General features: G+C 37.5%; 3 protein-coding genes across 3 annotated transcripts; 2 read left to right on the forward strand and 1 right to left on the reverse strand.

Moving 5' to 3' along the window:
• Window positions 1-362: 362 nt before the first annotated feature.
• On the forward strand, window positions 363-6,832 carry chrna10a (cholinergic receptor, nicotinic, alpha 10a). Its single transcript, XM_042486701.2, has 5 exons — window positions 363-546; window positions 2,217-2,362; window positions 2,517-2,671; window positions 4,583-5,115; window positions 5,193-6,832. Exons 1-5 carry the CDS (start codon window positions 486-488, stop codon window positions 5,891-5,893), a joined length of 1,596 nt encoding a protein of 531 aa, XP_042342635.1. The 5' UTR covers window positions 363-485; the 3' UTR covers window positions 5,894-6,832.
• Window positions 6,833-8,135: 1,303 nt separating this feature from the next.
• Window positions 8,136-9,843, reverse strand: LOC121943469 (olfactory receptor 52N5-like). Its single transcript, XM_088079125.1, has one exon. It carries the CDS (start codon window positions 9,841-9,843, stop codon window positions 8,914-8,916), a length of 930 nt encoding a protein of 309 aa, XP_087935251.1. The 3' UTR covers window positions 8,136-8,913.
• Window positions 9,844-9,893: 50 nt separating this feature from the next.
• On the forward strand, window positions 9,894-16,631 carry LOC121943734 (olfactory receptor 52J3-like). The gene has a single exon (XM_088079124.1). The coding sequence runs from the start codon at window positions 14,816-14,818 to the stop codon at window positions 15,845-15,847; it is 1,032 nt and encodes a 343-aa protein (XP_087935250.1). The 5' UTR covers window positions 9,894-14,815; the 3' UTR covers window positions 15,848-16,631.
• The last annotated feature ends 1,070 nt before the right edge of the window (window positions 16,632-17,701 follow it).

Below are 17,701 nucleotides of genomic sequence, written 5' to 3' on the forward strand. Positions count from 1 at the left end.
CTAAGGATGCGACGTCAGTGCATCAGAGATGATGCACACATCACATAATGTGGCTAATAAATGTGCCGATTGACACTAATAAATCATTATGTAAAAAAAACATATCATGCCGTATTGGTATTAGGGAACGACAGTGCATGGGAGCTGTCCGTGGTGCTGCACTAGAATAAAAAAAGGATTGATTTTTAATTTTACTATTTTTCTCATAAATATATCCTATCAGAGACATTCTGTAACCTACGTGTATGATTTGCTATTTATGAATCCGATGTTTGTAGTGTATGTTGTTAACATGTGGTGCTGCCCCGCCTCTCCTCTTTCTCTGTATCACCAGTCGCACTTGGTGACCTGGTGCAGTTCACGCTGCACTCGCACTCAGTCTGATTGTTTTTCGTGTCTGTTTTGGACAGCCATTGAATGCTACTTGACACTTGTCACACAGCAGCTCAAATGGTCTTTGGATTGACAAAATTTGTTTCAGCAAGATGAAACGATGGAGAGTCCAAACTTTATTTCGCTTGCTTCTGTTTGTCAGTATATTGCCAAGTAAGTTTGCATTCATTTTATTTTTTGTTCGACATTTAAAGTATCATATATATATATATATATATATATATATATATATATATATATATATATATATATATATTAATTGTATTGTGTCAGTTGCAACTTGAAGTTAGTTAAAACCTCCAACGCAGTGCCAGTAGGCCTAAATATGATAACAAGACATTAATAATGTTCACCTAAAATATTGTATATCAATGCAGATGCTCATATTATTAAAGGGGAATGCCACTTAAATTAAGAAATACAGTTTGTTGTTTGCCTATTTTCAAACTATTATGTGAACATGAGCTATAAAAGCCAGAAACTAAATAAGTAAATCTCAGTCTTGTGATGTCATCATGTATAGCTGCATAAACAATAAATGGGAGCCTGATATTGTGGATCCACAAATAGTTTTTTTTTTAATACCCAAATAATTTTTTATTGCAGTGCTCTCAGTCCTGAAACAGGGTGCTCTGTGTCATTTATAACATCTTTCCTAATTCATTGTCAGTGCAGTGGCATTATATATCATGAAATCACAAGTTTTTGTTTTTGCCCTCTAGCTTTTTGATTTGGGAGAGAGTTGTTCATGTTTACTTATAATTTTGGACTGTCTTAGACATGGAAATGACATGTAAGAATTGTGAAAATGTGCAGAGTTCCCCTTGTATGTCCTATACAGATCATCCATTTCCTCCTATTCCTCTTCCACGTAAACCGTTGCCCAGAATCCATGAACTTGGAGCCAGTTGTTCAGGGATTTGCCATCATCATAATCCCACAGACCTTCTTTGTATCCAGCTCAGAGGCTTTATTAAAAGAGCGTTTTAAGTCGACATCTGGCCAGCCCATATCCATTGTTGATACAGGAAACAAGCTAGAGTCAGAATATAAACTAGCGTATCTTTTTTTTTGGCATCTTGCCTGTATTGGATAGGATAGAAGATTAATAGTGTCAAAGGGGGAGAGAGAGGGGATGATATGCAGCAAAGGGTGTTGGAATTGAACCCTCGCCCGCTGTAGCAAGGACACTGCCTTCATATATATGAGGTGCCTGCTCCACCCACTGAGCCGCCAGAGGTCCCTAAACAACTGTTTCTATTTCAAAACTATTCATACATCTCATATGAGAGTTCCTAGTGACTTGGAATTATTAACCCTTTGAAGCCTGGGAAAACTGTCTTGATTTCTTTTCAAAAACACAGGAGGAATATAGAAGTTATGAGCTACAAGAAAATGACCTGAAGAAAAAAATAAGCACATGAATGTTTATGCTCATTTTGATATTTATAGAGCATTCAGTCAGCACATGCTTGACTCAACGTACAAAGTCTGAGTAAATTGTTGCCTGTACTTAATGGCAGATTTGCCTGATCTTTCTCTAAAGCTTTATAGAAGGGCAGTCTAGCCTGACATCACTCTTTGTCCCCTTCCACCATCTGTCACGCATTCACGTTTGCTCTCATGTTGTCCCTCTCTTCCTATATCAACATCAACATCACTGCTCTTAATGTTACTGGCCAGAAAATATAACATAAGAATGTCAATTAGAGCAAATATTTAATTTTGCCTGAGAAAAAAAATGAAATCAATTTAATGTGATGTCATTAATTGAAATTCAGTAGTAGCAATATGACTGTATATGGTTTCTCTCACTGTCCTAGCCTGTTGGTGTGCTCAGGGAAAATTCGCTCAGAAGCTCCTGAATGATTTATTCACCGACTACACCAGTGCACTGAGGCCTGTGGAGGACACAAACAAAATACTGAATGTGACCCTGCAGGTTACACTGTCACAAATTATCGACATGGTAAAACACCACATGGTCACACAAGTCATCACAAGATCTGTGCTGATACCCACACAATAATGCCCCCCCCCCTTTTTTTTTCAAATGCAATCATATTTCTGTTTTACCCGCAATATGTTGTCAATTATTTTCCATAACTTTCAATTTTTTACAGGATGAGCGAAACCAAATTTTGACTGCGTATTTGTGGATACGGCAAGTGTGGGTTGATGCACACCTAAATTGGAATAAAGATGATTACGACGGACTCGATACCATCCGCATACCTAGTAGTTATGTATGGAGACCTGATATAGTCCTATATAACAAGTAGGTCGGACTGGTATTGGGTTAATCATTCAGTTATTAGTGTGGCTCCTGTTGGTTAGTATAAAAGGCACAAGCTGAACATTCCTTGAAGCCATTATTTAAAGGAGTGTCCAGGCCTCTGTCTGCTTTTTATATACAGAAGTAATGACAAGAACAACAAAAATAAAGGGCCTTTTCACACCTGAAAGTATGAACCAAGGTCCAAACCAAGATTTGCTTTTTTGCTACATTACATTGTATAGAAGCTGTGGTCAGAGGGTCATGGCAGCAACCGAAGTGGTTGCTGCCACCGCTGGTGGACACCAGTGGTGAAGGAGGCCATCAGGCTGAAGAAGGAGGCCTTCAGGGTGTTGTTGGCCCACTCTGGTGTGGGAGGAGGTCAAACACGTGAAGTCAAACATGTTCCGAGTTGGTGTCGGCCTCCGCCAGGATTGTCCCTTGTCTCCCATCCTGTTTGTGATTTTTTTCATGGACAGGATCTCAAGGTGCAGCTTGGGGAAGGAAGGGGTCCAGTTTGAGGATATCAAAATTGCGTCTTTACTTTTTGCAGATGATGTGGTTCTGTTGGCTCCATCACACCGGGACCTCCAGCATGCACTGGGGCGGTTTGCAGCCGAGTGTGAAGCGGTCTGGATGAGAGTCAGAACCTCCAAATCTGAAGCCAGGGTTCTCTGCTGGAAAATGGTGGACTGTTCCCTCTGGGTGGGGAGTGAGTTGCTGCCCCAAGTGAAGGAGTACAAGTATCCCAGTTTCTTGTTCACAAGTGAGGGTAGAAGGGAGCGTGAGATGGACAGACGGTTAAATGCGGCATCCGCAGTGACGCGGGTGTTGCGTCGGACTGTTGTGGTAAAGAAGGAGCTGAGCCGGAAGGCGAAACTCTCGATTTACCAGTCCATCTATGTTCCAATCCTCACCTATGGTCATGAGCTCTGGGTAGTAACAGAAAAAATTAGATTGCGGATACAAGCGGTTGAGATAAGCTTCCTCGGGAGGATGGCTGGGCTCAACCTTAGAGATAGGGTGAGGAACTTGGATATCCAGGAGGAGCTTGGAGTAGAGCTACTGCTCCTTTTACTAATTTACTAATTTAATTTTACTAATTTCTCCTCTGTGCTGACTGCCAACACCTGTCTGCTGTGAGCGTAGCCGCAGGCACTCTCTTAGGTGCTAAACCACACTCAAACACACACACAAAGTGAAATGCAAGAATGCAAGACAAGGAGCGCCTCCTGGACTCAAAAGTCAGTCTGTGTGAGGTGCTCTTTGGGTGGAGATATAAAATACACACACAAAGTGCACTGAGGTGCCACCGTGCTCTTATCACTTGTCAATAGCTTCCTCAAACTTCCTGTAATTGGTCCAACAGTCCATTAAAAAAAATGTTTTCATTCCAGAATCAAACCATGGTTCAGTTTGATCCGGACAGTTTTGTTGAACCAGGGTTTGGCTGTTTGGTCCGGACTGTGGTCCAGGAGAGGTTTTAGTTCAAATCAACAAGATAGGTGAAACAGGAAACAAGGTCCCTAACACATACTCAAATGAAATCAAAATCAGAGGTACCATTTTCATGACAAAGAAAGAGGAAGGAAGTATCACTAAAGAAGGTATGAGGCCTGGGAGCAAGGATTCCTTGAGATGCCTCTTATGACCTTACAATGATGATCGGTTAACAGCCCATTCTGTGTACAGTAACTACATGTTAACACTTAGCATTACTGAAAAGATATAAAAAGCAGACACAACACTGAGGAATGAGTACAACTCTCTAAAATGTGTTGACTCTTACCTCAGTTGGTGTACTTGTGCCTTTGTATCCTGATCAAAATCTTCTTTTAAAAATTCTCAGCCTACTCCAGGGAAGCTCTACATATGAATGTAAGCACTACTGCAGACAAATCTTTGTTTTTTCAGTGCTGATGATCATTTCACCGGTCCCATGGACACCAATGTGGTGATTCGGCATGATGGCCAAATAATGTGGGATTCCCCTGCAATCACAAAGAGCTCCTGCAAAGTGGACGTGTCCTTCTTCCCCTTCGACGCTCAGCAGTGCAGGTTCACATACGGCTCCTGGACTTATAATGGTAACCAGCTGGACATTCTGAACGCCATGGAGAGTGCTGACCTGGCCGATCTGGTGGAGAATGTGGAGTGGGAAGTGCTGGGTATGCCGGCTAAGAAGAATATTATTCTGTATGGCTGCTGCGCTGATCCCTATCCCGATGTGACCTACACACTTAAATTGAAGAGAAGAGCGTCCTTTTATGTCTTCAACTTGCTCATACCATGTGTGATGATCTCTTTCCTGGCTCCACTGGGCTTCTACTTGCCCGCAGACTCTGGAGAGAAGGTCTCTTTGGGTGTCACTGTGATGTTGGCACTCACTGTCTTTCAGCTGTTGGTTGCAGAGATCATGCCACCCTCAGAGAATGTGCCACTTATTGGTAAGGGTAATAAAAGGGTTCAGATCCAACCGTGTTCCAACTGTAAATTGATTTCCCTGTCTTATTTTGTTCCACAGGAAAGTATTACATTGCTACGATGACCATGATCACAGCCTCCACTGCTTTGACCATCTTCATCATGAACATACACCACTGTGGCCCTGATGCTAAACCCGTTCCCAAGTGGGCCAAGAAAGTAATTCTGCAGTACATGGCCAGGATGTGCTTTGTGTATGAAGTTGGGGAGAACTGCTTGTCACCACAGCCGGAGAAACAGGAACCCCCACCTGTAAAGAACACCAACTGCACCATGAACGGTCAGGTAGGACCAGGCAGAGAGGACTGTGTCTTCAAAATGGAGAGGGGACAAGAGACAGTGGGCTGCATTCCCGCAGAGGAGAGGGACGACACTAATCAGATGATGAGCCCAGGAGGCTCAATTGGGAGGAATCCCACCAACAACTTCAGCACTTGGAAGAATGGCGTTTTCATGAGCATGGACTGTGGAGATATAGGGTGTCAGAGGAGATGCAGGAAGGGAGGTGTGAGTGATGGGGACAGAGGAGACAGGGAGGTTTCCTGCAGCAGTCAAAGCAATGAGAAGCAGCTACTGCGTAACATTGAGTACATAGCCAACTGTTACAGAGATCAGAGGGCCACACAGAAAAGGACTGGGGAGTGGAAGAAAGTTGCCAAAGTTTTAGACCGTTTCTTCATGTGGATATTTTTCATAATGGTGTTTTTAATGAGTCTCCTTATCATGGGCAAAGCCATCTAACTGCAGATCTGAGAGGATAGTTTTAATGACAGTGGCTCCATTCATTAAACATGAGTAAATCTGCAAGCAGATTTGCAAATAAATCATGTCGGTACTAAAATCCTACACTGGATCCATGAATGCCATGGAAAACTCGGATTTGACTGTAGGCATGTGTGTATGTTCATGAACGCCAATCAATGGTAAACTGACAGCGCAATCCCACTAGTCAACAATCTGCATACATCCCTGCCCATGAACAGTCAAATAAGGAGGTGAAAATGGACTCAGGCTCAGTATTTTAGTATATATAGAGACAGACACACACACACACACACACACACACACACACACACACACACACAGACACATACACAGATATGTATATGTATATATATTAGCAACTTTCTCTGCAGGATTTTCCATCATTGAATCAGGCTCTCACCAAATGGTCGCGCACACACAGCTGCATTTGTAGAACAGCCAATACTAACGCCCTCTCACTGAAATAACCTATGAGTGTCACATCACAGACTAGATTTCTAAAGCCTGAAAACTGAGCCAAGAGAAGGTACAGAGGTATAGTTTTCTGTTTGTTTGCTTAAATTACAATATTCTCAAAGTTTATTTTGGGATTTTTGCTCAATTAAGACAAAATCAAACTATCCACTTCAACTTTAAGTGTTACACTTTATCCAGTTGGAAATAGTCTTTACTGGAGGCTGTCATCACCAACCCTACTGCTGTCCTATTTATATGTAGAGTAAGGTCTTTGACAAACTTGTTGTTTATGAGTTTTGTTGTTGACAGCTTACATTTCCCAACTTTTGTCCCAACACTGTGTAAAAGTTACCAAGCTCAGTCAGGACATAGCAAGTCTGTTGGCAAATCAATACTTTTTTCTACTGATGGTATTTTCACAATTTTGTGCTTTTATTTTAAATAAATAAATATTGCTTAGCTTCTGTACATTTCTTGCGTCTGAAACAGTAAGTCAAGGAATTCAAAAAAGAAACATAAAAAAGTGACAAATAATTATGGTATTCATTGCTGCTCCACACATATTGGATGGAAATCTTGCTTGACAGCTGTCCTGAAACCAAATAATCATTTTACTGTCAAGATTACAAAAGGACAACAATGACACCAACAACAAACTGGGTAGAATATTGTTGCTCTGTTGATTCCATCACAGAGAACATTGAGGTTCCAGTAGATTGTATTTCCAGACAAAATGAAAATGTGACTCTATTTTACTGATTCAATTTAGTTAAACTTTAAAAAATATACACATAAATAAACACACTAGTGTCAGTGGGAGTTAATATTAATTATAATTTGTACATGTAATAGACCATAATCGACCTTAGGAGGAGGTAGAATAGTTGTCATTTTACTCTTATGACATGAATCAGTGATAGAGAGAGAAACTTTACAGACGAGAGAATTGATACATCAAGAGATAAACACAAGGTAAGCCTCTGTACATAAACTCAGAGCAGGGAGAACAATGTCTCAGTGTAGCTCAAATGGATTATCCCTTAAATCCCCTGGACCATTAACATTTGCTTGGCTCTTGATGTGTATTATCCCTGGTCTTAATGTTGCAAAATGGGCCCTAACTCTTTATTCTGAAGCCAACGCTTTATCAGCAGAACTGTGTTTTGAATCTGTTTTGATTTAGAAATGCTAATTGAGAAATGTGTATTGTCAATTAGAGAACTGCTTTTCTGGATAACACTTTATTTGTGCAGTCTGTCACAGACCATTTCTAATTTTCAACATTTTAACAGCATCTTAGTTAAGATTCAACAATTCAGTTGTTTCAAAACAGGCCTACTACAGTGTAAATGTAAAAATTCATGATCATACCAACATATTCTCAGAATAATTTTGTGAAACTTGAGTGAATGGTTGAATGAAAAGTTTATGTTCACCTGAGAAATTGTAGGTATGTTCATGAACTATAACATATACTGTGACTGCATTGCACTGAAATATGTATCTCACTAATTCATATCCACATGATCAAACAAATAGTTGTTATTATTGGATATTCTGATAGATAGATATTCTGAAGATACATCCTTTGGAGTTTTAGGACCAAAAAGTGTATGTGTGTTGTTATGCTTAATTGCAGGCCTATGCATAGTATAATAATAATAATAATAATAATAATAATAATAATGATAATAATAATAATAATAATAATAATAATAATAATAATAATAATAATAATGATACATAAATAAAAGACAGTTAAAAGAAAATTTATTAAAACTCAAGTAAAATCAGGAAAAGCTCTCAGATAAAAGTAGGTTTTAGGGGACTTAAAAAAATACCTGACACAGTTGACCTGATTTTCTCACATTGCATAACAGGTTAAAGTTGTTTTTTTTTCCTTTGTATTTTTGTACTGATTATTGTACTGCAGTGACACACAGTCTTGACATTTTATTCTGAGTTCTAGTCTGATTATGCAACTTGAAGCATTACCATAATCCCTTCAACGCAGTGAAAAAAAAACATGAATATACACTAATCTTATGCATATTGATACTTTTTAAAGGAACAGTTCATGCAAAGTCAACAGAAATCGTGATTTTTATGCTATTCTAGCATTAAGACACAAGAGGTTGGTAGAGAGCTTGTAACTGGCATTAGAGAACAGACATTAGTTCTATTGCCTTCACACTTTGAGATGACAATTTGTAGAATGGATACATTTAACTTGCAAATAGTGCTAATGTATCCACAAAGCATATGGTATTTGATAACGAGACAACAATTGTGCACTTACCTGCCTTTTTTTCTTTTTTTTTCTTTTTAAGAAACTGAAGCACATCTGAAATTCAAATACAACAAAAGTGTGCAGAAAGCACTGCATCTTAAATAAGAGTTGAGTTATTGTTTCATCTGAAACTACATCTGGCTTTAAAACCTATTTTTGTATCAGATACAGGCAGACTTTAGGACAAGTGTAAAAAGTGAAAACAAGTATCTGTCTTTATGTTCAAAGTATGAACAGAGAAGAGAGGCTATCAGGTTGGAGTCACTTTTCTTTGCAGTATTTGGATAATTTTATCACGTAATGACTTTGTCTGCATCCCATAAATGATTGGATTCAAATTAGCAGGGATCACATGAAATAAAATATATGCAATTTTCCTCAAGTCTGGGTAATTTGGGAAACGATGCAGTATGATTGTTAAAAACCCTGACCAGAGCATGATGAGATAAAGAACGAGGTGGCTGGCGCAGGTTTGAAGTGCTTTGTTTTTCAACTCGTTGTTTTTCTTCACCCAGCAGATAAGAGCTATTCTGAAATAGGTGACAGCAATGCCTCCCATTGAGCAGCTGAACAGCAGCACAGTAAAAAAGAGCCCATAGATGTTGTTGATGGACACATCCTCACAGGAGAGCTTGAACAGTGATGCGTTGTCACAGTAGGCGTTTTGTACAACTGATCTGCAACGGGACAGTCTCACAGTGAGACCGATCAGAACAGACACCAGCACTAATGACACACCCCATGCACTCGCTGACAGCCAAATAACAGTTTTGGTCGTCATAATTGACCTGTACCTTAAGGGATGACATATTGCTACATATCTGTCAATGGCCATAACGATGAGTATCATATGTGAGGCTGATCCGAATGTGTGGCTGTGAAACGCCTGAACCACACACTGGTTGTAGGTGATGAGCCGTTCTGTTGAGATGATGTGAGCCATCAGTTGAGGCAGCAGGACTGTGTTACCTATTAGATCATTGACAGACAGATTACAGAAAAGAATGTACATGGGCTGATGCAAACTCTTCTCAGTGACAATGAGCACAAGAACTCCAATGTTAGAAAACAGCAGGGTGAAATAAACAAACAGCAGTAAGAAAAACAGAGGGTATGTGAACTCTGGAGAGATGTCAAAGCCTTGGATCTTTAGGATATCACTTGTCATGTTGCTTTCCATTCTGTTTGAAATTGAAAGACATAAAAGAGAAGAAAATGTCAGATGCTTTAGGTGTAGAGATTAAAAATGTAAAAAACAAACAAACAAACAAACAAACAAAATGAAATAGTATGTATACGAATATGACAAAAAGATGTTAGGAGGCATATTTGACACCCTTTATTCTGTAACACCAAGAGGTATAAAAAGAAACATGAAAAAGTAAAATAGATGCAATACTTACAATAACTAAACAAAATAAAAACATCAATAATTAAAGAAAAAGTTATAAATGCTTTGCATATGCAGACAATACTTACTTTTCAACAATTAATGCAGTCTCCTTGTCCTGTAGAAATACTTAAATCATCTGAGCACAAATTTGTTCTGTGGTGGCACAGACAATTGCAGTACAAACATGCAATTAAGCACAAATATATTATTTTATGTACATTAAAGTTACATTTAATGTCACACCACAATGACGCTGACCTTAAGCCAGTATATTCATAAGCATAAATGCTCAATAAAACCTTCAACCAGACACAGTCACAGAGTTATATGTTGGTGCAACCCTTTTAAGATGATTCAAGATGACAGTTCCTTGCTTGTGGAGGTGGAAATCTAAACTCAGCTTCAAGAACTTGATTTCATTTATATTCAGCGTGAGTGAGTGACATCAGTTCACACCACTGCCCTTTACAGCGCCTGTGTGTTATTTATCAAAAGCAGGCTTTAAATCTTAGTTTGATATTTAATTTAATATATTTAGATACAGAGTTTTTCGTCAAGTGAGGGCTGAAAAAGCCCTGAGGTCACAGGTATGGGCTGGGAAAAAATTGATACAGCATATTATTTTAATATTTTGCATGACAAAATTGTATCAATACGTATACCCCAAGTATTGACTGTCTAAATAATATAAATGATAATATATATAAATGCAAATACAAATCATACTCAGCCTAGTGTAATTAGAATTATAACATCCACTAGTCCACTAGATACATTTTGCTGTAATAAAAATTAAGGAGGTGAGATGAGCAGACTGAAAACTTTATCTTATTAGATAAAAAAGTTGGCAAAGTTTTCCTTTGGGGACATAAGTTGCACTTGAAAATAATAAATCATAGTACAATTACATGTCAGCAAAACAGTCAGGATTTACAACGAGAAGTCATACTTGTCAGTGTCTCAGTACCTGTAATCTGTGCATCACAACATAATTTAATCTTATCTCATTTTTATTCAAATCAGTGTTACAGTTAAGATATTAAGTGAGCAATTGGTTGGCCAGCATTGAGACCAAACATTCTCAAATTGAAGTCAGCATGGAGGGAAAGCACTCTTATTTGAGTTTTGCTTTTATTGCATTTAAAAGTGGCAAGGATAAAATAAACTAAAGCCCTTTAGAAGTCCCACAGTCATACAGCCATGATAGATATTATAGGCTAAAATATTAGGATGCAGAAATATATTTTTATGTGTAAATAAAAATAAAGGACACTGCATAGTATACATTTACAACCAGCTTTACAGTCATATGCACTCACTCAATTCGATTACGTAGCAAATCTGACCTATAAGCCGCTTACAGGACATTTTATGGTTCAACTAACCTGAAAGTGTTTGGAATGAGACCACAGACTGTATACAAAGATGGACAACATGACAGTTCCCCGAAGTGTAACTTCAATCTTGATTGCCCCCTGGTGTCTGTCTGCAGTATAGGTCATAAGGCCTGCCCCTCCATGTTAGTGAATGGGACATAGGCCAAATTAAACTAGTATACACCAAATATATTTTTCACAAAGATGGTTTCAGTCACTGAAGTTAGTTGTCAGTACCAGTATCCTGGATATTTTAGCCTCACGTAGGCATAGCAGGTGTAAGTGAGGGCGTGTCGTCCATCTTTATATACAGTCTATGGTTGAGACGTAACCCCTTTTAACAACAAAAGAGCTTAGGCTGAGAGGCATCAGAACTAATCACAAAATTATCGTGATTATTATCATATTTCTGTTGTTGTTCAGGAGAGAGACCACAGAAGGTCATTACAACAGTTATATTCAACTTGCTGCCCGCAGGCCAAATCTAGTCCTCCAACCTTTTTCTAATTTACTTGATTTTTTTTTTACTCTCACTGGGATTTTTTGGTGCTTTGAATGTAAATAAGAGTGCATAAAAAGCATCAAAATAGCATTTGTTTATTAAAAAGGTTACAACTCCTTGACACAGATCTGGGGTACATTCAATTCGCCTTAAATTCTTGAAACACCAATGCTTTACCATCACCTGCGCGGGGCTGTTTTGACTGGATTGTCCTCGTTTATTCATTTTATTTGATAAATATTCTATTATATTGTTTTGTGCCTAATAACTGACCCCTGGACATCTGTTAATTTGCAAAAGTGTTCCCGTAGGCAGAGCAAGTAAAGTATCCCTGAATTAGACGGTCAAATCAATTATCAAAGCAACTCAAGGGTCCAACATGTCCATTTCTCTTGGGTGAGATGATTAGTCTTTTCCAATGTCCAATTGTCCTAACAGCTCTTTTGTGTGCACAAACAAGGTTCTTTGTCCCCAAAGGCCTAATGTGACCACTTCTCTGCTCTGTTTCAATAAGAATTTTTTTCCTGAGACACAAAAACTAATAAGAATAGGCTGCAGTGCAACTCTAATATGTTATACATTTCCTTATTGATTTATTATTAGCTTTTAATTTTTTTCTTTTACTTTATATGATCTTTTCCTATGTATTTATGTTAAGTGTATTTGAGTACCATGAAAGGCGCTATATAAATAAAATTATTATTATTGCTGTTATTGTTGTTACAAAGCATTGTAAATAAATGAAAAAAAAAACAACAGATAAGTATACCTATGCTGCAATTCTTAAACTTCCAATTTGTATCTAATCTTTTCAAATGTTTTACATATTAACATATTTTGTGATTAAAGTTAAGGAAACAAATGTCTACAAGTTGTTATGTCACCTGCAGCCTCACATCACATCAGTCACAGTCTCCCTTGGGTGTTATTAAACATCCTTCATTAGCAAACAGCGAAAATATCATCATCAACTGGAGGTTTACTAATTGTCCAGGGATTAATTACAATGTGAGACAGTTAATAATACATCATTTAATTGTATCTCAAAGGGCCTCACTAATAAATGTGTTATGACAGAGTAACGATGCACAGAGCTGATGCAACTCTGCCAATTTGTAGTGTATCATAGTTACAATAATATTGTTGCAAAAGCCCTTTAGATGAAAATATGGACACGATACAGAAGACTTCAGAGAAGTTTGGAACAAGATTTCTTACTCCAGCCAGGCCTTACCAGCAGTACCGTAGGCCAAAATGTGGCTCTAATATAGGACTTTATGAACACCATTAAAATGACAGTCAGCTCTAGTGCTGGATTTATGAAACTTAAACTCTGAAACAGACACACTGTAAATTTAACCATTTAAAGTGACTTTGAAAATGTAAAAAGACAAACTTTTTTAAAAATTATTTCCCCACAGTGTATAAACGGGGATACATCAAGAAAAAACAAGTATGGTATACTAAGGACCTGAGATCGTAAAGACTGAAGACCATTATTTGGTACCATCATTTTTTTTTTTTTATTAAATTTAAGATGAAACCTAACTTCACTGTCTTCAATATCTTTCTATTACTCATAGGGGTGAAAGATCGTCATGAAAAAGGCCAGGCACTGGTTGTGATTGCTGGCACTGGTCATCTTAAAAATGTGTAAACTGAATACTGCAACAGACATTTTGTTTGTCTTTTTCCATCTCTATTGAATACATTTCTCTATTGATTCTCTCTCTGTTTTAATGCAGTTGGTCATAAATCGGCTAAAGATCAGCATTTCCAAAAAAACAAAATCATATCAGATACTACTGCTATAGTTGCAATAATCAGTCCTGTCTCCCTCCCAGCTTGACAAATACTGACGCTTGGTCAGTGGCCCTCAGTGTCAGACTTTCACGGGGTATGAAACACATCAGGGAACTTCCATAGTGTTGGTCAAACAAACTCTGGACTTTTACCTGAGAGCCTGCTGTTTGTGCCCCGTGTGAAATCAAACAATAGTTACTTAAATGCCATGCTAGCATATCATGTGATGTAAAATTATGTTAGTAACAAACATACTCATTTTAAGCCAAACCATATTTTTCTCTAAACCTAACCATGTACTTCTGCTAGCTAAACGTTAGGAAGTAAAGCTAAAAACAAAGTTTTATATAACTACTTTCTAAGTTTATTTTGAAAAAAGTATGCATGCATTTAATAAGCAGAAACTGTGCATTTCCAGTCAAACAGAAGTTTATTTGAAAAGACACAATGGATGTAACTAGCATAAACTGACACGCCGTTACTGCACATTTAATGCTGATGCTGTAGGGGTACCTAGATGGTCATAGTCTGACGTGTAGGGCGACTGACCAAGCCTCAGTATTTGACAAATTAGGTCAGTATTTGTAACATTTCAGCAGCTTATTAGCTGAGATTCATCATTTTAGCTGTTTCACTTTGTCTGTAGATGTTTAGGTACAAGGTAGATTTATTGGTCATTTTTAAAAACAGTTTTAAAAAAAGAAATTAAAATTTCTCCTTGATCTAAAGAGTATATGTATAGTCTGTAAAAGTAATACACTGTTGACATTTTACAGGTACTCCATAAACTATCTGCAGCCTGACTATCCAAATTAAGTGTTAACAGAGGATTTAATACAAAAAAACTTAAAATCACCAGTCATACTTGTTGGATTTCAATAGTTTGTTTAAATACAGATACGGCAGAACCTCATATTTGAATACTCAAGTATTGAATACTCATACTAATCATGATGTTTTTCATCTTTGCAAAGCTGATGACAATCCCAGAGGTAAAAGGTGACGTAAATGATGGGTCTGTTAACACTTAATAAAGCACAATGGGCAGAGCACTTCACACGACTACTGTCGTACTTCCATGAACGTAACATGCTGTCTAAATTATGACTGCTTTAGATGCGATTTCCAGCAATGTAATTTCTTCATATCAATCTACACTAAGCTGAGAAAAAAAATGGACAACGAGTCTTTTGGGTTCAGCTATGAGTTAAGCCTCAACCCATTTGTTATTCCAGCTGGAGGAAAGTACCCCATTTTTTTTTTCGGCATTGCAATATATTTTTTGGCTATTTTCTGCAACCTGACCTTGTTGACTGTGATCATCCTGAAAAGAAACCTTCACAAGCCTATGTATTTCATCCAGTTTAGTCTTCCCCTCAATGATCTGATTGGCATAACTGCAATGCTCCCAAAGGTGCTTTCAGACATTGTTACTGAGACAAATACGATTTATTATCCTCTCTGTGTTTTACAAGCTTTCTTACTCCACATGTATGGGGGTGGAATTTTGTTTATTCTTGCAGCAATGTCTTTTGATCGCTATGCTGCCATCTGCATGCCATTACGCTATAGCTCTTTCATGACCCCCAGAGTTGTTGTTTTCATAATCTCTCTCGTTTGGGGTGTCGACTTTATCTTGATTGTATCACTGTTTTCTTTACAGACAAGGCTTCCCAGGTGCAAATCTGTGATCATGAATGTGTTCTGTGATAACCCGTCTCTACTCAAACTCACATGTGGAAACACAACACTTAACAACATCATAGGATTATTTAACACAGCTGTCATGCAGGCTGTGAGTGTGTCCATTCAGGCATTTTCCTATGTGAAGATTCTGATCACGTGTGTGGTCACAAGGAGGTCTGAGGCAAAGATGAAAGCTATCAACACGTGTGTTGCGCAGTTGCTCATATTAATCATATTTGAGATTGTGGGGACGTTCACAATTTTATCTCACAGGTTTAAAAATGTCTCATCTGACTTGCAAAAGATAATGGGCATGCTTATATTTCTCGTACCTCCGCTTCTGAATCCAATAGTATATGGGCTGTATACGAGTGAAATACGAAACACTCTTCTGGGATTCTTAAAAAACAGAGTATCTCTCTAAATGCTGACACAAGATAGTTAACGATCACACTGTGTTATCTCAAGTAGTCTCTCTTTCAACTATGCATAGAAGTAAAACGTGTCTTAACCTAAAAACGACCTAAAACCTCCGTCAAAAGCTTTTGTGTTGTGGGAACTCAGAATTCTGTAGGGAAATGCTTTCTAGTGTAAGACAGGAAGATTCACTCTGGATTTGAGGTGTATTAATTGATGTCTTTGTTCATTTTTTTGCATTACAGCAGTTCTGTGAAAGGTGGGGAGCATCATTTGTCTGGTAAATGACACATCATATCTATTATAGTGTCAACATCTTGCATTTGGTAATGATAAAATGAGTAAAACTGTATGCATCTTACTGCAAATATATCAATTTATTATTTGACTTTCTATACTTGTTACAGTTTTGTTTTTTTCAATTATGATCTCTTCATTTGTGTTTCCATTGGTGTTTACAACTCCTTTTGTGGTTTAAGTACAATGGTGTATAATTCTAAATGGACATATCAAACTGCTCATAGTCTTAACATGTAATAACTATTAATTATTCATACATTACAGTTTTTATTGAGATTTTTATAGTACCCTTTTTTTGTTCCTATCCTCTTCATGTTTACTTGATCGTATGTTTCATTTAATATATATATATATATTTTTTCCATGTACTTATCGTGCACTAAATAATTTAATACCCAATAGTCATACTGCAATTATTGCAGAATCCAAAAGAAACTAATGTATACAACATGTACAAGATGAGCTGATGTTTTCTGTGTGGTCCATTATTAAAATCCAAATATTCTGCTGAAACCTATCTCATGTTGTTTGATCATTTAATCAAAACTATAAAAAAAAAAAAAAAAAAGAAATCCTAACAGTGTGTCCTAACAGCTTCTTGCATAAGGCAAAAATAATGGTTTATCCTTGTTTTCACAATACATGTCACACTGCAGTATGGGTCTAGTAATCACTAATAAGTAATACTTGAGAAACTCTGAATTAAGGACCGACTTGAAGATTCAATAACACTGAATCATTTTGTACTACACAGATATCTGAATCAACCCTCTGATCCCTTTCTTGATAAGCTGTTCCTGATCAACTCTGAATCACCTGCTGTGTGTCACAAAATTAATCACTTAAATGTTAATAACTGTGTCCGTGCACCCTTGCGTAAGTGGTACATCATACTGTCGTACATACTACAAAGTCCTTCCTTACTTCATGATTATCTCATCATTACAAAACCTTTTTGTGCCCCATCAAGTAAAGTAAAGCATTATCCTACAAAACTAACATGTAGCTACAGAGGTTTTACTGGGAAACTCAACATTAGTTTCTCAGTAATAAACCAGAGACAGCAGGATTCTCGTTCTCTCAATCACCAGATTTGCAGCACATATACATTAACATTCAGATACATATGACATGTTCTGTAACATTGGTGATAATGACACCCTAAATAAGTGTTATAAATACATTAAATACTAGATATAACTAAGTATCATCTAAACTAGAGAGCTGTGTGGAAAGACAAAAGAGCCAAGAACAAACTGATCTAATCAGGTGTATTGAGTAATTAGATTAATTTACAAGGACAGAAGTGATAGTACCCTGATAGTCGTTAAAGTTGGAGAAGTTGTTGGCACACCAGGCACCAAGATGGCACCCCATATATTCTAATAAAAATGTCAGCCAAAATACTTTTCTGACCTCCTGTTTTTTACTGTGTTTTGTGGGCCACTGCAAAAAATAATAACAATAAACTTCTTTTGTATAGCACCTTTCATACAAGAAATGCAGCCCAATGTGCTTTACAAGAAATAAATTAAATGCAACAAGTGCTTCACATGAAAAT

The sequence above is a fragment of the Plectropomus leopardus genome, chromosome 6 (genome assembly GCF_026936395.1).
Source record: "Plectropomus leopardus strain MGB_pleo_1.0 chromosome 6, ASM2693639v1, whole genome shotgun sequence".
NCBI classification, from domain to species: domain Eukaryota; kingdom Metazoa; phylum Chordata; class Actinopteri; order Perciformes; family Serranidae; genus Plectropomus; species Plectropomus leopardus.